This window comes from Melospiza georgiana, chromosome 25 (genome assembly GCF_028018845.1).
Source record: "Melospiza georgiana isolate bMelGeo1 chromosome 25, bMelGeo1.pri, whole genome shotgun sequence".
NCBI classification, from domain to species: Eukaryota; Metazoa; Chordata; class Aves; order Passeriformes; family Passerellidae; genus Melospiza; species Melospiza georgiana.
Genome location: NC_080454.1, coordinates 4,941,337 through 4,964,756, shown reverse-complemented (window position 1 = coordinate 4,964,756; position 23,420 = coordinate 4,941,337). Strand labels below are relative to the sequence as shown.

The 23,420-nt window shown below is 50.8% G+C and overlaps 1 protein-coding gene across 1 annotated transcript in view; it reads left to right on the top strand.

The window, feature by feature from the left end:
- Positions 1–948: 948 nt before the first annotated feature.
- The window catches only part of LOC131093385 (zinc finger protein 850-like), a 131,519-nt gene continuing 109,047 nt past the window's right edge, over positions 949–23,420 (top strand). Inside the window, 2 exon segments of the mRNA XM_058040537.1 lie at positions 949–1,082; positions 5,847–6,790. Of these exon segments, the coding sequence (XP_057896520.1) occupies positions 5,874–6,790 (917 nt within the window). The 5' untranslated portion in view covers positions 949–1,082; positions 5,847–5,873.

Here is a 23,420-nt window from a genome sequence, read left to right as displayed (position 1 = left end):
TGGATAATCCTGGGACTGACTGCAATCATACTGGGAGTGATCAGATCTGTAGTAGGGGTGAAGAGGAGAGACTGGAATAATGCAGGGACCAACTGGGATCATACTGGGAACAGCTGGCCCATGCTGGGGTCATACTGGGATCATACTGGGACTGATGGGGTAATACTTGGAGTGACTGGCACAGTACTGGGAGTAACTGGGATCATACTGGAGGTGACTGGGGCCACAGAGGGCTCTTACTGAGAGTGAAAGGAACCATACAGGCCATGACTGGGAGCCACTGGGACCATGCTGGGGGCAACTGGGATCCTATCGGGAGTAATTTGGAACATACTGGGAGTGACCGGGATCATCCAGGGGGTAACCGGGACCCCACAGGTGAGGCGGCGGCGGAGCTCGGAGGCGGCCGCAGCGCAGGTGGGAGCCGCGCTGGCTTGTGCGGGAGCTCAGGGCTTGCTGCGGGCCTCGGGGGCTGCAGGGGGCTCAGGCGGGTTCGTTGTGCCGTGTCCGGCCCGTGTTGCCGCTGGCGTGAGGGCGCTGCGGGAGCGGCTGCCCGCGGTCACCTTGCAGCCGCTGCCTCGGCAGGAGCCGCTGCCGGAGCAGCGCTGGCTCGGCCCGGTTGCTGTGGCTGGGACAGTGGAGCCTGCCCCGTGCCCGGAGGCTGCGCTGGGGCCGCCTCCGAGCTCCGCCGCCGCCTCACCGGGCACCGGCCGCTGCGACCGCTCCCGGGCCCGCACGGACGCCCCGGTAATGGCGGCCCTGCCGAGCCAAGGCCGCCCTCAGGGCGGCACCAGGGGCCGTGCTTGGCCCCGCTCCCACCAATCACCGCACGAGCTTGAGGAGTGACGGCAGAATCAGCCAATCACAGCGAGGGGCGGGCTCTGCACAAGGCGCGGGCTCTGCACACGGCACGGCGCCGCCCCGCCTCCCTTTATCCGCACTCCGGCATTTCCCGGCAGCCGCGGCTGAGGAGCGGCCCCGGCGCTGTGCCCGGCTCGGGCAGGAGGCCAAGGAGCCGCTGCTGCTGCCCCGAACCGCCGGGAGCTCGGCGTGACCGGGACCTGAGGGCGCTGGGAGCTGGGGTGAGTGCGGGACGGAGCCGGGACCGGCCTGCAGCCTCGGCAGGAGCCCAGGCCGGAGCAGGGGTTGCTGGAGGGAGGCCAAAACCTCTCTGTCACTTCCCTCCTCCACCTGGGCAGAGAACAGAGCGCGTAAGGAAAAGCTCGAAGGTCTGGGTAACGGTGAGACAGTTCAATCACTGGTGACGGGCACAACGCACTTGTCAGGAGAATTAATCTACAAACCTCAGAGCTGTATGTCCAAAAAGGAGACAGAGGAGTCCTTTTACTTTATTCGAATAAAGGGGAGAGGCCATGGGGCATTGCCCTGGGGTCTCTCCAATTTTTGGAGGACACAGCCGCCGTTTTTATCCCAGTTTCCCGGCCGCATTTTCCTTCTCTCTTTCCGATTGGCTGAGGTACTTGACAGGTTCAAATTTCCCGCTACTCCCGATACTTAAGATTTCCCTCTGATGTACAACCTCCCTTTTAATTTTTAATTCTTATGGAATTTAGGGTTTTCCCTCATTGTTTCTTTCATCTTTCAGTGTTCAGTTTCATTTATCAGCAAACCTAAAGTTTGTTTGTAAAAGCAAATATCATTTCCCATTCATCAATCAGTGGAATCTTTTCCATTGTTTCATTTATCTCTCAGTGCTGGTTTGATCTACCAGCAGACCCACAGCCTGTTTGTAAGGGCAAAATCCATCATTCCTCTGACACTTGACTTGGGGAAATTAATTGAATTTATTATCAAACATGGCTGGACAAGAGAATGAGAACTGAAATAATTCCTACGAAAATATCCTCCCCCCACTCCTCTCTCCTTCCCGGGCTTAAATCTGTCCCGAATTCCTTCCCTTCTCCCCAGCCAGAGGCGTAGGGGATGGGGGTCACAGCCCGGTCCTGTCACAGCCTCCCCTCAGGGACAGGAATCCTCGTCCTGCTCCGGCCTGGGGTCCCTCCCACGGGACACATCCCTCGGGAACGGGCTGCTCCAGCGGGGATCCCCCCGGGCTCACAGGTGCCGCCAGGAGCCGCTTCCATGGCTCTGCAGGGGCTTCCCAGGGGCTCGGAGCCTCTCTCGGGCATCCCCTGCCCGCGGTCTCCTTGCGGCCGCTGCCTCGGCAGGAGCCGCTGCCGGAGCAGCGCTGGCTCGGCCCGGTTGCTGTGGCTGGGAGAGAGGGGGCTGCCCCGTGCCCGGGGCTGTGCGGGGAAATTCCCGTGGCCGGAGGTTTCTGTGCCCAGAGGAGACAGAGGAGTCCTGTAAAAGTGACTTTATTGCTGAGCAGAGGGAGAGGCCGTGGGGCATTTGCCGTGCGCTCTGTGCCATTGTTGTAGTTCACAGCCTCCTTTTTATCCCCATTTTCCCGTTTTCATCTCCCTCTCCCTTTGCCCGCTGGCTGAGGTACTTGGAAGGTTCAGACCTCCCGATCCTCCAACTGCATGTCCTTGTTAATGTGCGCCCCCACTTTTGTATAACAGCTGATATTCATGGCTCTGTTAAGTCTTTGTTCTTCTGGAAGTTCAGGAATTCAGCAGGACTTTGAAGAGCTTTCCGTGTCAACTTCTAACATTTTCTAAAGCTGATGGTTTCTGCCATTACTTCCTTATCTACAAGTTCCCGACCCTATCTCCAGGCAGATTCACTCATTGAGTCTGTTTTTTCTTCCTGGGTCCTCTTTGGTTTTGGGATTATTCTCAGTGCCCTCATTCCCTGCCCTTCTGTAGCTGTTTCTGGATCAGGAAGCCTGGCTGCCACCTGCATCACCTCGCTCACCTGCTGAATGAGCTGTACCCTCAAGGTGTGGAGCATGGTACAAAGATGAGAGTTGCTGTAGCACATCAGAGGAGAAGCAGCATTTGTTTAACCCATGATCTGCCAGGGAGCCACGAAACTGTGTCCCATTCCCATCCTTTCCATGTTTGGGTCAGAACATGAGCTGCTTTCTTGTTTCCTTTGTTATCTGTTTCAGCACTTTTCCTTTGTCACCTATTTGCCAACAGCGGTTTGAGTCATTGAATTTTCCAGAAACTCCTTTTTCTGCTAACAGATGATCTGATCCCATCCTATGGTTTAGTGTTGTGTTCCTCATTTCAGTGGATTGGTCAGCAGGAAGGTCAGGAGCTGGAGCTGTCTGCTTGGTTATTAATATGAGGACAGCTTGTAATCTAATGATGCCTTGGAAATGAGAAATGGGTTCTGTGGCTCCTGATATGAATTGGTTTGGGTTCCCAGGTGCTGGTCCATGGTGTTGTGGGATTTCTTCTGGTGGCCTATCAGCTTTTCAGAATTTCTTTTGCCCCCCTGTTAGGTGCCATGGTGTCAGCAGAAGATATTGAAGCCTTCCTGGTCAGGGCATTTCGGTGCCAGGCTCTCACAGGCACCCATAGCTGCACGGGTTGAGCTGAGCATGTGGCGGTGACCTGGGCTGTGTCTGATTCCCCTTCCTTCCCTCCCCTGGAACACGGTGTTGCTTTTAGACACCACTTGTCCTGGTTGCTTCAGAGTGCTTTGGACAGACTCCACATCTAATTTACCCTCTTTCCCTGGGGCTGCCCACACTTCTGGGTTCACTTCAGCATAGGCCTGGCCAGACATATGACCCAGAGGTACAGCTGAACTGGCCTCTGTATCACCTTTTATAATATTAATTTGTGTTCTGTGTTTAGTGATCAAATCCCTTCGCAATAAGTCATGATAACAATTAGGAGCAAATAAAAATTCACGCATTTCACACCCATCTCCCACATCTGCTAACAATGACTGAATAAAACCACGCATCTTTCCCACTTTCCCTGAATAATCCAAGACGTTGGCATTTTCTGTCCCTTGGGTCTGAGATTCAGAGTGGATTGAGAGGCCCCTGTGTCCATCAGGAAATGCCTCCTCTCAATGCAGACCCACCTTGAATGTTCTCAAGGGCTGCAGTGTGGAGGGTCCCTGGTGTGATGGAAGCTGTGACAGCCCTGCCAAACCATGTCCATCAAGGGGTGAACTTGCTTGTCCTGAGGGTGCTGCTGTCTGTGCTTGCAGTGTCCTTGTGCCCTGCAGCTGGAGCCCTGGTTCCTTGCCAGGGGCTGTTTGGGTGGGCTCTCCCCTGCCGAGGAGGGCAATGCCTCTGCCAGGTGCTTGTGGCCGAGCCGTGCCCTGGGTGCTGGGGCCCCCTTGGGCCCTGGGGTTGATCCCTCAGGGGCTGTAGGAACTGTGCCCTGGCCTTTGCTTTCAGCTTGGCCTTTTGCTGCTCCCTTCTTGCACTCACCTGCTGTGCCTTTGTGCCCAAGTGCTGCAGGGCCTTCTTGTGCCCCTCCTGCCGCCCCCCTCAGTGCCTGTAGGTGCTCATCCTCTGACAGCTGCTGAGCTTTCTGCAGAATCATTTGTTTTCCAGCGACCCAAACGATATCTCGATCCTTCCCTAATAATCCACTTTTCCCAGGCGTTCCTTGCTCCTCCTCCCTGTGCTCAGGGTGCCCTCCCCAGCCCGTATCCCAGAGCCGCTCCCTGTCCTGCCGCAGTGTCCGAAGGCGCCCCTGGCGGGCAGGGCCAGCAGCTCCACGGAGCCAGGCAGCGGCCGGGGCGTCCCGCAGCCTCCTGGGGGCCGGGGGCCACTGCCGGCCCTGCCCGGGGCTGGTGGGGTCAGGCAGCGCCCGGCGCTGAGCCCCGGCTGCCCCACAGCCCCGGCCCGGTCCCGCAGCTCCCCACAGGCCCCCAGCCCGTGCTCCCGGTGCCGCAGCTCTGCGCCCGGTGCTGCCGCTGTCCCTCACAGAGAAACCCCCTGAAACCCTGACCTCCTTTTTTTCCTCTCCTGGAAACTGGGGATACAAATGATCAGCTGACAAATGTTGAGGATAAGACCCTGCTGAAAAATATCCCAATCCTCAGTATTTTTCTCTTCCTCCCCTTTTCTTTTTCTTCCCACATAGATTCCTCCAGCTGCTTCTTGCCTTAACCATATTCCTGCACACTCCCCTTCACCCAGTCCCTTTGCAGCACACCAATTCCATCCATGCCCTGTTGTCCAAATGTGAGGGGAATTTGGGGAGGTGGGAGTGGGGCAGTGCCAAGGCCAGGCCCCCCCGCGCTGTCCTGGCGGGAGCGGCTGCAGTGGGGATCGAGTGCGGGCGGGAGCGGCCGAGAGCCCAGCGCTGCCCCAGCCCGACCTGCCCCAGCTCCATCCCTGCCCTTGCCGTGGGATGCTTTGGGTTTGAGGGAAAGAGGGAGCCAGCAGTGGGTGCTGGGCCTGGGGCAGGAGGAGAAGGGAAGGAGAAGCAGGGTTGAGGAACAAAATGGTCAAATGATGCATGTGGGAGGAGAAGGTGGAATTGTGCAGGAGAAGGAGGAGTTGTAGGAGGAAGAACAGTGTGAAGAAGTGTGGAGACACAGGAGGAAGAGCAGAAACAGCAAGCATCACAAGGTTCCACTTCTCTCTGTATCTGCAGCCTCTAACCCCAGCTCCCGGAGTGTTGCCCCCTCACATGCAGCGGATATCCGGGGAGGAGGATCCATGATTTTCATGGGGGCTAAATCTTGGTGTTTCTGAGCTTTATTGGGCTAATAGGTTGGTGTTACGACTTTTTTGTGAGTTCTGAATCTTTGTATTTTGGAGGTGGTTTTGTCTGAATCTTGATGTTGGCAGAGTTTTTATCTATGTCTTGAAGATTGCAGGATTTTCGTGCTGAATCATGGTGTTTTGGAGGTTCTTACAGACATAAGGTTCCCAATTACTCGGGCTTAGGGCAACCACCAGCCCAAGGCACTCTCATCTTGTTTTTTTTCCCCCAAACCAGGATTTTTCATTCCCAGGGCGTGTGTGGATGGAGGATGAGGAAAAGCCCTGGAGATTTCGCACAAGGAGGGGCTGCAAACCCAGCACAGGGAGCTGCGGGGAGGAAAGAGCCCCCCTGAGCCAGGAAGGCGGCCAAAGATCCAGCCAGAGCTCAGAGCTGGTGGAGAAGCCTCATGGCAGAGAGAAGCCTCATGGCAGGGAGAAGCCCCACAAGTGCTTGGAATGTGGGAAGGGCTTCAGGTGGAACTCCAACCTGATCCAGCACCAGAAGACCCACACTGGGGAAAAGCCCTACGAGTGTGGGGAATGTGGGAAGTATTTCAGCCGGAGCTCAACCCTGATCCGGCACCAGGAGAGCCACACTGGGGAACGGCCCTTTGAGTGTGGGGAGTGTGGGAAGAGCTTCAGAGACTGCTCTGACCTGATCCGGCACCAGAGGATCCACACTGGGGAACGGCCCTACGAGTGTGGGGAGTGTGGGAAGAGTTTCAGCCAGAGCTCCCAACTGATTCGGCACCAGATGATCCACACTGGTGAAAAGCCCTATGAGTGTGGGAAATGTGGGAAGAGTTTCAGGCAGTGCTCTGGCCTGATGAGACACCAGGTGATCCACACTGGGGAACAGCCCTACACCTGCTTGGAATGTGGGAAGAGCTTTGGGTGGAGCTCCACCCTGAGAACACACCAGCGCATCCACACCGGGGAGAGGCCCTATCAGTGTCCTGAGTGTGGGAAGAAGTTTCATGTCAGCTCCGATCTCGTCAAACATGAGCAGATTCACACCGAGGAGAGGCCCTTCCGCTGCCCCGACTGCGGGAAGGGCTTCAAGCGCAATTCCACTCTCACCACCCACCGGCGCATCCACACCGGGGAGAGGCCCTACGGGTGTCCTGAATGTGGGAAGAGCTTCTCCAGGAGCTCAGCCTTGACCCAACACCAACAGAGGCACCACTGAGGGAAGCCCTGTGAGTGTCCTGAGTTCAGGAAGAGCTTTGTGGGCTGCTCCAGCTCCATCCCCCATTGGTGGATCCATGTTGGATGATCCCCAGTGACCGTTGTTGGGCAGATCCGTGGTGACCCCTTATGGGGCATAAAACAGAGAGTACAGAGGAACTGATAAAGGGGCCCGTTATCTTAGGTCTGAGCGAGCAGAAAGTGTGGGAAAAACAGACACAGATAAAGCCTCCCTGGGCAGCAAGTGACCAAGCAACATGTGAGATTTTGGTAAGATAATGTTACCAGGTGACATGATGTCATGAAGAATGTGTAACCAATGGGAAAATGTTACCAAAAATAGAGCCCCATATAACTACCATGCAAGTGAAACCCTATATAAACCTCTGGTATACTCTATAAAATTGGCTTCTGATCTAAACTCGGATATCCCCATCTCTCCATTGTCGATAGCCCCTGTTCTGGGTGATCCCCGTTGGGTGGGGGGAAGGTGTTGGAGAGATTTTTTCCCTTCTCCTTGTGCTGCTGTGATTTGGTTGGTAATAAATTCCGTCCTTGTGCCCAGGCTGGCTCTGTTGTCCCCGTGCTGGTGCTGTGGGCAGGATCTCTCCCTTTCCTTCTCTCTTCTGTGCCACTCCTCAGCCAATCAGAGAATGCGATGAACAGGAATCAGCCCATCAGAGAGAGCAGGGCTGATGACTCACTTGCCGAGCAGATCCGCAGCACCCAGTGTTCCCCACCTGGCCCCCACCGTCCCTACCCAGTCACAGCCCCCCTTGCGGGGTCCCCCCAAGTCCCTCGCCAGTGCCCCCCATAAACTGGACTGTGTTTAACTGGGAAGATTTACTGGGAACACTGGGAGCAGCCAGGTGGGGGGAGAGCGACAGCGGGGCTTGGGGGACACACGACCCACCCCCAAAATCAGCATGGGTATGGAGCAGGAGGTCCTGGCCGGGCCCGAGGCCACGGGGATCTGTTTTCCCTTCTCTAAATTTTCAGTGTGAGGTGCCCTGATAAACCAAACACCATTTGTTTTTTCTGATTTCTCCTCCAGGATTTTACAGGTCCATATTGTCTACTGTAATTAATCTAATCTACTGCAACCTCACTCCATGTCCAAACTTTACGGCTACTGGCAGGTGAATTAGATTGAGAAGCTGGGGCCTGTGAGGGGATGGAGTATGGAGTGAAACCAGAGTCAGTAGATCCAGTTTGGTTGGTGAGGTTACCAAGGAATCTACCTAGTCTCTCTATGGGACCCAAGGCCATGATGGTTTTCTGTAAAGTAATTGCTGTACATTTAGGTGTTCTGGAAGCCCTCGAATTAAAGAAGTAATAATTTCAGGCTTTACAGGTAATTGCATTGGTGACTGAAAACCAGGAATCAACTTTTATTCCATGAATCATTTGCAGGCAGGTGGCTTTGTGGATGCTTTTCAAAACTGGGTCGAGGGTACTGACTATAGCTAAAGGGTCTCCCCTTTCCAAAGTATTAATTCCCCTGGCCCAGAAAGCTGCACATTGTGTCAGGGACCATGTGTCACGCTTATCTCCTGTTGTTAAGAAAACTCCATGTCCCCAGTACCCACTAGCCTCCTGTTCAGTTAATTTAATTTGATCTCCACCACTGAGGGACACTCAGAAGACATATTCTTCTCCGATTCTTGTGGAAGGCGGCCATATTTTTTCTTCAGCTTAGCTAATTCGGTAGCACTGAATGGTATTTGTTCAGTTGTGATATGTGGTTCAAAATCTTCATCATTAATATAACTATATTCTGTTTTAACCAGGAGTCTCAAATGAGGGCAGCAGTTTTCTCCACAGTGTTTTACTGCTTCTAGTTCCTTATGGGGATAAATCTGTTTAATGTGAGGAGTTTCTTTTCCTCTGCCTGTGTTGAGGAATCAGCATTCAGTGAATTCTTAACATGTTCCTCTCTAAGGGCAGCTCGTAACAGATGGATCTCATTCCTTTATTAATTTAATTGTTTTTGCAAAATTTCAACTAGGTTTTGAAGGGAGTCCATTATAGCTTTTTCCTCACTTCTTCACTTTAAGAGAGTTTCTATAGCTGCTGTAAGACAAGCTCCCAAAACTGAGCAGACAATAGTTTCAGTTTTGCCCAGTTTAAATTTTTTTTCATGTTGTAAAGAACATACTCTATCAATAACATTTTCCAAATTAAATCAGTTACTTTGTGCCCATTCTACTCCTCCTGGAGAAGGTTTGGCATTGTGTTTGGCTAGTAGAGCATAAAATTCAGCTTTAACTTTTGCACTGAGGTTTTCAGTCATTTTATGAAGGGACCAAAACCATGATAGGGAGGTATAGACTTAAGTTACACAATCTTACAGCCTTTGCTGTGTTTCCCTTCACTTCCCTGAGTGGGTGAAGAGACTAAATCTGCCTGGGAGGTTCTACTCAGTTACTTCAAGTTGTCCCTTCACTGTCCAGACAGTCCAGATTTGCACATACACAAAAAACAGTTTCCCCTTTTTGCACTAAGAGATCTTTCATGAAATTCTGAAGACAGAACCCTCAATTGAGTATGGGGGTGCTTTTCACCTAGGCTTGTGCAGTTTGTTGCAAATTCGAGTCACCCCCCTTGCTTTCTAGACAACTGCTCACCCCTTTTGGGTTGTTGGGCTCAGTGCAGCTGGAGTGAAATGTCCTTCCCCTGTTACAGACTACACACAACCCTGCAAACCCCTCTGTCTGTCAGAATCCGATCCATGATGCCAATTTAATGTCATGATCTGCTCGTACAAGTGGGGTTGTGATGGTCCAGTTTACCGATCTCAGAGTGCAAAAACAACACAGAGGGGATTTCAGTCTTAATCAAAACAAATGCACCTTTTATTGAGTGCCCATAGCAAATGCGAGAGAAGGAATAGAAAGGAGATAAAGGATAGAGGGAGAAAGAAAAAGAAGGGGTGGGAATAGCTACCAAGGCAGAGACAAAATTCTCCTGGTCCAGCCAATAGATCTGTCTTGTCATGTTGGGGAGAATCTCAAAATCTTTGGATAACTCAGGGGTCTTTTATAGTCATCCACTGAGGGGGGAGCGGATAAAAGACAATGTAGAATAAGTCTATTGAAAATGAGTACAGACAGTCCATGTTCCAAAACAGGACAAGTCAATCTTAGCAGTGAGTGGGATCCATTGTTTTCAGGATTGGTGTCCATGAGAAACCATTCTTGGTCTAGCAAACACACCTGCAGACAGTACTTGGCAAACATATTGCATCAGTCAGGCCAGCGCCCCTGTATTAGAATTTTAAGGGTCTCAGTCTCAGTCCTTGGGAGGGGTCCTTACAGTCCTTTCCCTTACAGCGGTCATGAAGCAGATGAGGGATTTTCTGTAGAGGATCACCAAAGTTACCCCAGAAAGTTCATTTGGCCAAGAGGTGGGGAAATTCATGGACCATTGTGATGAGCAGGGATCGTGAAGCAGGTGTAAGTGTACAGAGCAAGCCACTCGCTGTCAGCCCCTGCTCAAAGCAGTTGTACTGTTGTGACACAGCAAGCACAGCTGCAAACAATCACTTGGCGAGCATCCACCTCAACCAGGCCAGAACTCCAGCCAGGGTCTTCAGGATCTTGGTCTCTGTCCTTGCCACGGTCAGGAGGCAAATGAGGGAAACTTTGGACCATCTCTTACAGCAGTTTACTTTATGGCTTCCTCAACAATCCCCCCTCTGGGAGATATCTTCTGTTAATGGGCCATTGAGTGTCACTGCATGACTGATAAAAATTTCATCATCCCCTTGTGAGGTGCTCCGGCCAGAGGGAGGAGCCAGGCATTCCTACCTGGATATAATTTGACATTTGGAAGAGGAGAGACAGCCTTTTCCCACTGGATTCCCAGAGGAAGTCCAGGCCCATCTATGCCACCACTGGACCTTCAGAGGATAACTCCACCCTTCTACAAGATCTCTGCTTCAACAGAACAATACCTGTCACTGCAGGTGCACTGCAGCCACCATTTAATAGGACTGGTACCACCACTGTGACCCACTGGGTGTCAGGTCATATTCTGACTCTGTCAGTGGGGTTTTTTGTTTGTACTATTGCATTTGTATTTTTTATTTTCGTAGTAAAGAACTGTTACTCCCATATCTTTGCTTGAGAGATTTTAATTTCAAAATTATAGTATTTCAGAGGGAGGGGATTTACATTTTCCATTTCACAGGAAGCTCCTGCCTTCCTTAGCAGATACCTGTCTTTTCAAACCAAAATAGAATGTCATCCATATAATGAAGGATGATGGCATCTGGGAAAGTCCTTTGGATGGGAGACAGGACATGGGCCATGTACCACTGGCATATAGAGGGTGAGTTTTTCATTTTCTGGGGGAGGACTCACCAGTGGTAGTGCTTCAGATGTGCCTGTTCAGGGAGGGAATGGAAAAAGCGAATCTGGGAGCATCTCGGAGATAGAGAAGTATGTTAAAAAAGTGGCCTTTGATATCTATGACCACCAGTCTCCAGTCATGGGGAAGCATGAAGGGAGAGAGAAGGCCAGACTACAATGACCTTGTTAATTTTACAAAGGTCATGGAGGAGCCTCCACCTGTCCTTGCCAGGTTTTTAAGAACAAAGACAGGGGAGTTCCAAGGGCTGTTGGTAGGTACGATGTGTCCCTTGGAGAGCTGGTCCTCCAGGAGGAGCTCTAGAGTACGTAATTTCTCTGTTGAGAGGGACCACAGATCCACCCACGGTGGGGTGTCAGTCTTCCAGGTGAGTGGTGGGATGATGCACTCTGCAGTGGCCCCAACTAGAAATCCTGGGATAGAGGTGGAATATCAAGTCAAGCTGCCCACTGGGACAACAGGTCCCTGTCCCACAGGATGATGAGTGCCCTGACTACAAATGGCCTGATGGTGGCAGCTTGGCCCTCTGGTCCTTCTATTGTGATAGTATGCTTGCTCCTCATGGAGACAATGGGGGAGATGACTCCAGTGACAGGAGTCAGCTCCTGGTTCAGGGGCCATTTCGTTTGTGTAATGATAGTAATGTTGGCCCCTGTGTCCATCATACCTTGTAGGTAGATGTTATTACCCTTTTTCGACAGGCCACCCTCTATAAGGGATCTGTCTTGGCCCATTATTTCAACTCAGAATGCCACTGGGTGCTCTGGGATATTGCTATGTCTAATGGCAACAAAAAGGCTTGGGTGATCACAGTCTCTCTATGCAGGAAGTGTGGTGGTTTTGAGCAGCAGACAGTGACTTTGATTTCGACAATTGGCCCAACAGTTTGTACTGCTGCTATAACATGCATTTCATTTGGTCCATGAATACAATTACCTATTACCAGCACATCCCTCAGGTCCTCCAGGGGTCCATATTTTCTGATGGGAATATGATAGAAAGCATAGTCATCAAATTGTACAGAGCACTCACCCGCTGGCGTCAGGTCCTGACCTGAACTTGCTGGAAAGCTTTGGTGACTCTGGTCTGCTGTTCGGAGTATGAAGAGCTCCACGGGAATTTCCCACATCTTGGACTTCTGGAATAGTGGGGAGGGTACAGTGAAACAGCTTTCCATTTGCTGTCTTCAGGCAGGGCCACCCTGCAGTCTGTTGGAAGTTTTTTGGCTGAAAATGGTTCTGGTGGTGGTGAGGCTGCTGGTGATAATGAAACTGAGAACTGCTGTTAGAATGTCTGTTGCAATCCATACAATGTCATGAATGGCACCTCTTTGGTGGCTGCTGGTCTTAAAGCATTTTGTATTCTGGACAGTCTGTGGTAGATAGGGACAGGCGATCGAAAGATCACGCGATGTGACGGAAAGCGGTAGGACTCCTTTTCCCCTAATCCGTTAAGATAAGAGATCACCCTACAAATGTAACTAGGAATGTAGCCCCCCTAACGATAGTAATGCTGGTAACTTTCCACTCCTTACTAACCATAGATGGTACTGCAGACCCCCTCTGACATAGAGAAGCCCCTTAGACTATTAAACCCTACGAGATGAGATAATAAAGGCCTTTGACCTTCTACCACATTGGTGTCTGCGAGCTCTTTGGCCCGAGCGACCCTGGAGAGTTTGGGTCACCGTGCTGCTCCTCGAAACCAGGTCGCCTTGCCTTATATCAGAAGGCAACAACTGGTGCCAAAACCCGGGAAGAAGCTCGGGCAACGGGAATTCGCCTGGACAGAGGACAGCGGCTGCAGCGACGGGACCGTCTGCAGCGGGGGGGACGCCCCCAGACCAGCGTTGAATATGGAGGCCATAGGGAAGGTCGTAAGTCAGATGCATGCACAATGGGGTATTGAGTGTAAGCTTAAAGATCTATGTCTTGCATTACCGAGTCTGATTAAGCTTGGGGCTATAGAAAGCCCAGTGGATATCCTCCATCCGGGCATGTGGGATAATTGTACAAAAGCTCTGGCCGAGGAAGCTATGTCCTCAAGCTCAGGGAAAGCCCTAAAATCGTGTGGCAGAGTTATGCAGGCTCTGCAAAAAGCTTGACAAGAGCAAGAAACCTGGAAAGCCACGCAAACTTGTTTATTAGCCATGCCGCAGCTGGGGGTGGGCGCGGCGATGCAAACCACGGAGGATCTTGAACCGGGCGAGCGTGTGGAGGTGCGAACGCCGGAACCCCCTCAGCGAGCCGACTCACCATCAGAGGGGGGGGACACGCGCGGGCGTTCTGGCAGGGGCTAGCAGAGGAGGCGTGGAACGCGGCCGGATTGTCAGACCCCATAGGGATTGATAAAAACTCCCCCCCACCCTATGCATTTGAAAATTGCGCCGAACCACGTGTTCAGGGTGGAAAGGAAGACGCGGAGGGTGGAAATGCTGTTAGCCTGCTTAACAACGCATGCGCAGGCGAGCAGGGAGAAGGGGCGGCCCTCGCGGAGGAGCGTAAGACCAATCAGAGTGCTCAGTTCACATTAGGTCCCTTTAGGGCAAGGACCTCCCCCAGCAGGAGTCGGGGGGACCCCAGGGGAAGGGAACGGCCCGACCCCCGCAGGAAGGGGCGGGTTGGGAGCCCGAGAAAACGGCAGAGCAGCCCGGAAATGTCCGGCCAGTCGACTTCCGGCTCGGACTCTGATTCGAGCTCTGAGTTCGAGAGGGGATTGGAGGATTCCGACTTGGATTCTAGTTTTAACAGAGAGAGAGCAGCAGCATGTAAGGTCACTAGCCACAGCGCTCCCGCGTGGGTGAAGGGGTTATCAGAGAAAGACCGAACCCCGCTTATAGACTGGCGGAAAATAAAAATAACGTGCGCAGAGTGGGCTCCGTCTGCGACACTGGTGTTCCCGGTCCGTGTGGGGGGGGCAGGCAGAAATCAAAGGACCTATTCCCCAGTAAATCCGAAAGACGTGCAGGCAATTATTAAAGCGATTGCGGACAAGGGAATTAATTCTGCCATGGTTTCCACACTCATTGACAGCGTTTTTGGAGGGGATGACATGCTACCTTTTGATATTAAGCAGAGTTGCAGGATGATTTTTGATGGGGCAGAGATGATCGTTTTTAAACAGGAGTGGGAGGACAACTGTATAAAGCAGCTGGCTTTGGTAACCGGAGCTGACCATCCACTGCACGGCTCCAGCATACAGAGGTTAATGGGAACAGACCCCACTATGATCACCCCCCAGGCGCAGGCTGAGGGCCTGCGGGCCCATGAGGTCATGACAACAACCCATGCTGCCCGATAAGCCCTCTGTGTTGCTTCCAAAGTAATAGCCAAACCCTCCCCATGGTCCTCTATAAAACAGAGTGAGAGTGAGAGCTTCACTCAGTTTGTGGACCGTCTTCAGGCAGCATTAGATTCCTCTGCATTACCCTCAGAGGCGAAGGGTCCTGTTCTGGCAGAATGCCTACGCCAGCAATGCAACTCAGCCACCAAGGACATTTTAAGATCACTGCCGCAGGGGTCTAATATAGCTGCCATGATCAGACACATTGCAAAGGAAGAACATCTAGCTCCCATCCAAGCAGCAGTCCAATCTGCAATAACCAGTGTGATGGCATGCCTTAAGTGTGGCCAGGCAGGCCACTTGGCAGTAAACTGCCCCCAGCCAAGACGCCAATCAGCAGCTGCTCCACCACGCCAGGGGGGACTTAGGGGACTGTGCTGGGCATGTGGAAGGAAGGGGCATTTAGATAAGGAATGCAGATCCAGGCCTCATGGAAACGGGAGAGGGAGGGGGCAGCCAGGCCGTATCCAGCCTCCTCCCACCTGGAACATGCAGTGGCCCAGCTACAGCAACCCCCAGTGGGGCAGGGGACCCTCATACCACATGCCCCCACAGGGAGCAGTCAGTTTCGCACCCCCGCCAGTAGCACAATGGCAGAGTTGTGCAGCACTGCCAGCAGTACTTTCGCATTCTCCACCACCACAAGCTGCGCTGGTGCCACAGGGCCAGCAGGGGATGCCCCAGAGCGGGATCCCTGGGTGGCCCTGGCCATGAAAATAGGGAAGGAACCCCTGATGGTGTGGGGGACATGCCGCCTTTACGGCAGCCAAGATCCCCACGTCATAGGGTTTCAGTTCTGGGCGGACACAAGATCAGACTGCACGATTTTCCCCCAAGCGCATTGGCCCAGACATTGGCAATTCAAAGAAGTCCCTCCAGTGAACGGAGTGGGAGGGCAGTCCCGGGCATGGAAAAGCACCCAGCTGGTGGCTATAACACTTCACATGAAAAAGGGACCAGAACAGACAGTAGCAGTCTACCCCTACATTTTGCAAAATTCTCCACCCCTGATAAGAAGGGATGTCCTTGCTATGCTAGGAGTCAGGATTACAAATTTATCATAAGGGCCACTGCCGTACACCCTCCGCTGCCAATCAAATTGACTTGGAAATCATCAGACCCCATATGGGTCAAGCAGTGGCCCCTGACAGAGCCTTGAGTGGCAGCCTTGCTGGAACTGGTCAACCACGAACTGCAAAAGGGTCACACAGAACCCTCCACCAGCCCATGGAACACCCCTGTATTTGTGATCCCCAAAAGGTCTGGAGAAGGTTATCGTCTCATCCACGACCTGAGAGAAGTGAACAAGATGATCCGACCCATGGGCCCAGTCCAGACACTGCTACCCACGAACTCAGCCATCCCCGCAGGGCAGCCATGCACAGTGCTGGACATCAAAGACTGTTTCTTTTTGATACCCCTGCACCCTGAGGACAGAGAACGATTCGCCTTTTCCGTTGTGTTTCCAAACGGTGAGCGGCCCAACCTCCACTTCCAATGGCGAGTATTACCACAGGGCTTAGTAGACAGCCCGACCATATGCCAAATCACGGTGGACAAAGCACTAACGCCAGTCTGACACTCCTATCCCACTGCGACCATCATCCAGTACATGGACGACATCCTAGTCACTGCACCATCGGCAAGCCAAGTAGATCACCTGGTGTCCACAATCACGGAAACCCTTCAGGCCAACGGCTTCGAGATCGTGAGCGCAAAGATCAAGAGAGGACCCTGCGTGACCTTCCTGGGAGTGGGGATCACAAGCTCCTACGTAACCCCCCCCAAGGTGAAGGTCCATCGAGACATCAAGACGCTCGAGGACGTGCAACGCCTGGTGGCATCGCTGCAGTGGCTTCGCAGCATCGTCCTAATTCCTCCCGAGGTCATGGACCCTCTATATGACCTCCTGAAAGGAAAGCACCCCTGGGAACCCAAGGAGCTGGCGCCACAAGCAACGAGCTCCCTCAACTTCATCGAAAGCCAGATGTCCACTGGCACACTTGCCAGGTGGCATCCAGCCGTGTCCCTGGACCTATACGTCCACTTTACACCGAAGGGGGGAGTGGGAGCACTGGCCCAAGGACCTTCCGAAAAGTCCCGACCAATCCAATGGGTGGTCCTTGGAAGACCTGCTCGTGCATTTTCCCCAGGAATCAAATGCATCGCTAACCTCATCATGAAAGGCAGGAAACACCTTGAAACACCTAGGAACCAAGCCGACAAGCATCCACCTTCCTTTCCACAAGCAGCTGACCATGGAGTCAGCCACAATATCGGAGCACCTAGCCCTTGCTCTCACTGGCTTCAGAGGAGAAATCTCCTACTCCTCCAGACCACCCTGGACTCAGCTGCTGACCATTGTCGACATGGACATGCCACCAAAGGTCATGGACCGACCGCAGCCAGGACCAATGGTCTTCACAGACGCTTCCTCCATTACTTCAACCCCAACAGCAGTGTGGCAGGCAGGAGAATAATGGCATTGCCTGTTGGAGAATTTTGCTCAGAAATGGCTTATAGAGTTTTGTTCAGACATGCCATAATAATATACAGCTGATGGAAAAGTAGAAGGCAGCTGTAAGCAGCAGTTCCCAAGCCTGTTTCCATAAATAACAAAAGTTCTCAGGCACGTTTATGTAAACAGCAGAAGTTCTCAGGTTGTTTTTAATAACAAGTAAATATCTTATCCTTGGATAAGTTTTGGGAAAGCAAAAGTGACAAACATGGAAGCCTTGAGAACCGTTCACATCAGGGTGAGAAAACAAATCTTGGTTTCAATAACAAACCACAGGTATTGAAAACAAAAGGAGGGATTAATGTTCAATCTGTAACCAATGATGAGCTTGGGTTTTGCAATATGGATGAGCTTAATTAACACTGTTATAAAATGTGCCTGGTGGATCAACAAATCGGAGTTCGATGCTGATCAAAGGATGGGTCATCTCCCTTCACTTTCTACAAATGGTGACACCTGATCGTGATACGGCAACACACCACGAAGGAGCGAAGAAACGGGTCAGGCCCAAGCAGCCGGGGCGGCAGTAAACGCGACAAAAGGGATAAAAAAGAAGCTGAGACGAGTTGTGCCTTGGGTGATCGTAAAGGCGAGCCCAACTGATATGTGCTGCACCGACCTTGAAGAGGCTGCAATCAGCGCTGACGATTTTAGGTATGGAAAGGCAAGCAGCATATGAATTATTGACTGCCTTTTTACAAAAAAGGCAGGTTAAGGGGGTAGATTTGCAAAAGGAATTACCAGGACTTTTGGCTGACAGTTATGCTAGAGGGGTTTTCCTTAACCCCCATACGGTTCACGAGTTAACGGAATGGCATAAATTTGGTGATTTATTATGGGAGGCTACTTTAGATGATGATAAAACTGCCAAGAAGTTAGGTAAATTATGGAGGGTCATTCGCAATGAATTACTGCAGTTTCAGGCCGAAAAAGAGGCTGCCCAGCAGGCTAACGCCGCTCATGGGTGTAATAAAGGATACGATCAGGACAGGGGATTACCATTGGCCCCTGCAATGAGGACGGTTTTATTATCTGCTTCGCCGCCCTCTTCAGCAAGCCAGGCTACACAGAGCGCTTCTGAGGCTCCCGCACCCCCTGAACAACAGCAGCCATGGCAGAGACCCCCTGATCAGCTCCCGAAAATCAATCAGCCGATCCCTGGGGCGAAAAATGACCTAGCGGGGGCTATTGTAAGGGAACGGAGGGCTGCGCTTGCCAGAGATGCTATGAAAGGGGGGGATCGGGAGCTTATCAGCGTTGGTGCCAAACTGGCTTGTCCTGTTGTATCCACAGCACAGGAGGGAGGGGTCATGCAGGCTACTATTACAGATTTTGATTCGAAATTGCTGTCTCAACTGAGATCTACTGTTAGTCACTTTGAAGTGAAAAATGAGCCAGCCAAACAGATGTTAGATTATATTTTTGATGCCTACCTTCTCCTTCTGGAGAATGAGTGTCATGAGATAACTAAATTGATCTTATCTCAGCCCCAGCAATTGTTATTTAATGCTCATTGACAAGGGCTTGTAAATGAACGCGTAGCACAATTGGGGCTAGGGACCTCTCAGAATCAGGTGTTAGCTGCTCTTGCACCTCTTCAAGTGTCAGTCGCATTGGCACCAGCAAATAGAAGAGGCCGCATGAAATGTTACCGATGCGGAGGCATGGGTCACAAGCCCCGGGAATGCCAGGCTGCAGGACTCTGGTGCTGGAGATGCTGATCGGACACTCATAATACGAGCGCTTGCAGACGGAAATCGGGAAACTTCCCCAGGAGTACAAACTGCAGTGACCAACAGAAGTCGTCGCTGCAGCATCAGCACCCTCTCCTGTCTCCAACCTGACACCACAGGGAGCCGCCACGGGGGGAGCGGAGCCGCTGCGGGGGGAGTGACCCGTGCCGCCATGGCTGTAGCGCGGACGGAGCGCGCGCCGCACCCAGCGCGGGGGGGTAGGTCGCCCGTTCTGACACAAGCAGCACGGGACTGGAGCGCTTTTCCAGCGCCAGCGTTTCTTCCTCCGACCCACAGCCGGTAAAAGCTTCAGTTTTAGACCTAACAGCCATAATAAATATGACTCTTGGCAATAAAAGAAGGGCTCCCTACTGCAATTAAGAAACCAGTGATAATAAATAAGCGACACCAAGGAGCATTATTATCCAGACGTTCCTTGCCTGTTATGCTGTCGTAAAATCACCTGTATTAACACAAACTTTAGATATCAGAAGTCCAAATAACTCAGTCGGTGAAACATCAGACTCTAAAATTATATTTTGAAAAATTTAAAAATGTTAAAAATGTGTTAGTGATTGTAGAAATAAGATGTAATGAGTGTGTTTTTTATATTTTTTAAGCTTTGTTTAGATGTGATAGATGTAAAAGTGAGCACTGAATTCAAAAGAATTTTTCCACAGGTATACCTTAAACAAACTTTTTATGTTTAAGTGCATTCAAGTATAAAAATGCTGCAGCAAACACGTGAAAAAAGTTGTTTTAGCTTAGTATTTTAGAATTAGGCCTGTAAGTAAGTTATAGTAAATGCTATATTATTTTTTTATAGCAAGTTTTATTTGTTGCTAAGTAGTTTAAGTTAAAATTATCTCTTAAGTCTTAGTAAGTTTAAGTGAAGTAGATTCTGTTAAAATTAAATTATATTAGGTTTAAGTTACGTAGAATTTAAAGTCAGTGAAGTTCTGTTAAAGTTAAGTGGTTTTATATGTAAGTTTTCTTGATTTGAAAATCTATTAAGTTTAAGTTCTGTTAAGGTTTAGTTCTGTTGAGTTAAAGTTTTGTTGAGTTTAGTTTTTGTTAAGTTTAAGTAAAGATAGATCTAAGTAATGTTAAGTTCTGTTAAGTTTAAGTATTTTAAGTATTTTAAGTCTAAGTGGTATTAAGTTTTAGTGATGTTAGATAGATTTATGCTAGATGTTTATTTTATGATCTGCATTTGTTGGGACTATTTGTTTTGCTTGGCATCATTGATGTGGACCATATGGTCATGGCATATACCCCTTTTTCCCCACTTCAAATCAACAAAGGGACAGAGAATTCCTCAGCTGGTGACATTTGAGCCAAATGACTAAGGAATTACAGACTGTAAAAGGACAAGAGAGGGGAAAAATGGTTTTGAATCCACCGGAGGACTTACCTTACTGACTTTGAACTTTTCTGAGAAAGCCAAGAAAACGGGTGGACGTGGAATTTTCAAGCTTGTTGGACACTGGGGTCGATTCCAGCATTATTAGCCCTAGCTGTTCGCCTCCTCTCTGGGTTTGCATGAATGAAAACAGCTAACAGCCTTCTTTTCTTAGTCAAATTACCACCTACTGTGCAACGCCTGATAAGGCAGGACATTATGGCTCAGCTGGGGGTGGTTTTAACCCTTTGGGGTAAAAGCCATTGCTCGGACCGTGGCTGGGGAACCTTATGGAGATGCTGGGTGTGCTTGTGACGCTTTTGCTTGCTTTGCCTTGTATTTTTTGATTGTGTTCAGGATATGGTCAGCAGAATTAGGTGGAGGGGCCCTGGCAGACTGGCCTCCATGTGCATAAAAGAAAAAAAATGGGGAATTTGTTGGAGAATTTTGCTCAGAAATGGCTTATAGAGTTTTGTTCAGACATGCCATAATAATATACAGCTGATGGAAAAATAGAAGGCAGCTGTAAGCAGCAGTTCCCAAGCCTGTTTCCATAAATAACAAAAGTTCTCAGGCACGTTTATGTAAACAGCAGAAGTTCTCAGGTTGTTTTTAATAACAAGTAAATATCTTATCCTTGGATAAGTTTTGGGAAAGCAAAAGTGACAAACATGGAAGCCTTGAGAACCGTTCACATCAGGGTGAGAAAACAAATCTTGGTTTCAATAACAAACCACAGGTATTGAAAACAAAAGGAGGGATTAATGTTCAATCTGTAACCAATGATGAGCTTGGGTTTTGCAATATGGATGAGCTTAATTAACACTGTTATAAAATGTGCCTGGTGGATCAACAAATCGGAGTTCGATGCTGATCAAAGGATGGGTCATCTCCCTTCACTTTCTACAATTGCGTCAAAGCCTGTGAGCCCACACTGTCAGTGCAACAACTGGAGGCAGCAGCAGTGGTCTTGGCGTGCGGACTCTTCCAAGATGAACACCTCAACATTGTAACGGACTCTATATTCGTGGCAAGGCTCTGCCTAGCCATGGCAGGACCAGGTGTGTCAACATCTGCAGCAGCCCTAATGCTGGAAGAAGCACTCTCCTCGCGACAGGGCACCGTGTCAGTCATTCACATTAACAGCCACGACCCAGCCAAAGGTTACTTCCAGATTGGCAATGACAAAGTGGACGCCGCAGCAAAAGGCGTATGGACGTTGCAGGAAGCTCGTCAACTGCACGAGTCGCTCCACATCGGAGCCAAAGCACTGGCGAAGAGATGCGAAATCTCGACAGCAGACACAAAACATGTGGTAGCCACCTGCCCTCATTGCCAGAAGACACCCCTATGTGGGGTCAACCTGAGAGGTCTCAAGCCTTCAGAGATCTGGCAGTCGGACTTCACCTTGTGTCAACTGCTGAAGCCCTGAGCATGGCTTGCAGTGACAGTGGACACTTATAGCAGAACAATCATAGCCACACAGCACCACAAAACTAACTCCAAGGCCACAATTCAGCACTGGCTGACAGCCATGGCTTGGCTTGGTATCCCCAAGCAGATCAAAACTGACAACGGTTCCAATTTCACCTCCAAACCAGTGCAAGAATTCGCCTCAAAATGGAGCATCACATTAGTGCAAGGTATCCCATATAACAGTACCCGGCAGGCCATAGTTGAGAGAGCAAATCAGACCCTGAAAACCAGGTTAGAAGTGTTGGCGAAAGCAGAGGGCTTTGCCAATTCCATTCCCTCAGGAGATCAGGCACGTATGTTGGCAACCGCTTTGCTAGCACTGAATCAATTCCCTAGGGGAGATGAAACAAACAGTCCTGTTCAAAATCACTGGGCCAACCAAACGCTAGAGGAGGGCCCACAGGTTGTAATTAGAAATGAGCTAGACGAATGGGAATGGGGCTGGAGGCTGATGCTCACGGGGTGAGGGTACGCAGCTGTCAAAAAGGACGGCAAAATCAGGTGGTGTCCACTTAAGTCAATCTAGCCCGACCTTCACAATGAGCAGAATGAGACTGACGAGAGTTGCGAGTTTCTGTTTACAGGACATGCTTGTGGGGCGTCCTCGTGATGCGTACATCCCCATTCCAGAAGAAAGTGACAGACCACCAAGCCGCCAGGCAGTGCCCGAGAGACCCGCATGGGTGAGACCCAAGCATCAACCGTGTCTCTGTGTGATTTTGCTGTTGGGGCTTGTTGCCAGAGGGCAAGCCAGCCCAGACCACTACCCCCATCGGCCATTCAGGTGGGTCATGCAACACCTTAGTAGCGACAAGGTGCTCAAAGAAATCACCACACCGAACGCCCCATCCTTCGTGCTCCGCATTACCGACCTGTTTCCAGGAAAACCAAAGGTAGACCTCAATTCCCCACATGCCACACACATGTACCTCTCCTACTGGTGCCCAGTTTCAAACCCAGGAAAAAGCTACTGCAATCACCCAGGGTGGGGATATTGTGGGCACTGGGGCTGCGAAACCATTGTTACAGATGCAAGACCGTCCGGGCCTGGGTGGGAGCCACAAGAGCCCAACAAATTCCTACAGTTCACCTGGGCACCCACCGGCTGCAAAACACCTCTTTTCCTCCAGGAAAGTTTCCATCGAAACCGCCATAAAATCCCTAGATTTCGGAAATGCACTGGCTATAACATGACGGTTTTCCAGCCAGATCACCCTAGTTGGGCCATAGGCAGAACGTGGACAGTAGTCCTTTAAGGGTCGAAAGACAGGGTGAATGTGTGAATTATCAGGCTCCAACCGTCGGTACCCCGAGTGGTTGGACCCAACAAAGTGATTAAAAGTGCGCAGAAAGGGAGAAACACGACCTACTCCAAAGCCTTGCCCACAAAGGTCACCAATATCCCGACCGGCCATGCGGAAGCCTTTTAGATAAGCCGCTCAGCCGGGTTGGACTCAGACCCAATCCTTCGTATGTTAGAAGCTACCTTTCTATCCCTGAACAAATCCAACCCTAACCTAACTGACTCCAGCTGGCTTTGTTATGATGTTAAACCCCCCTTTTATGAAGGAGCTGCTTTAAACACTCCCTTCAGTAACTCCACAGCCGAGGCCCCTCACCAGTGTAGATGGGATACCCCCTGCAAAGGAATCACCCTGAGTCAAGTCACAGGTCAGGGCAGATGCTTTGGCAATGCAACCCTAGCTAGGCGGAAAGGCAATGTCTGCACCAAAGTTATCAAGCCCGACAGGAAAGACAATAAGTGGGTAGTCCCATCTG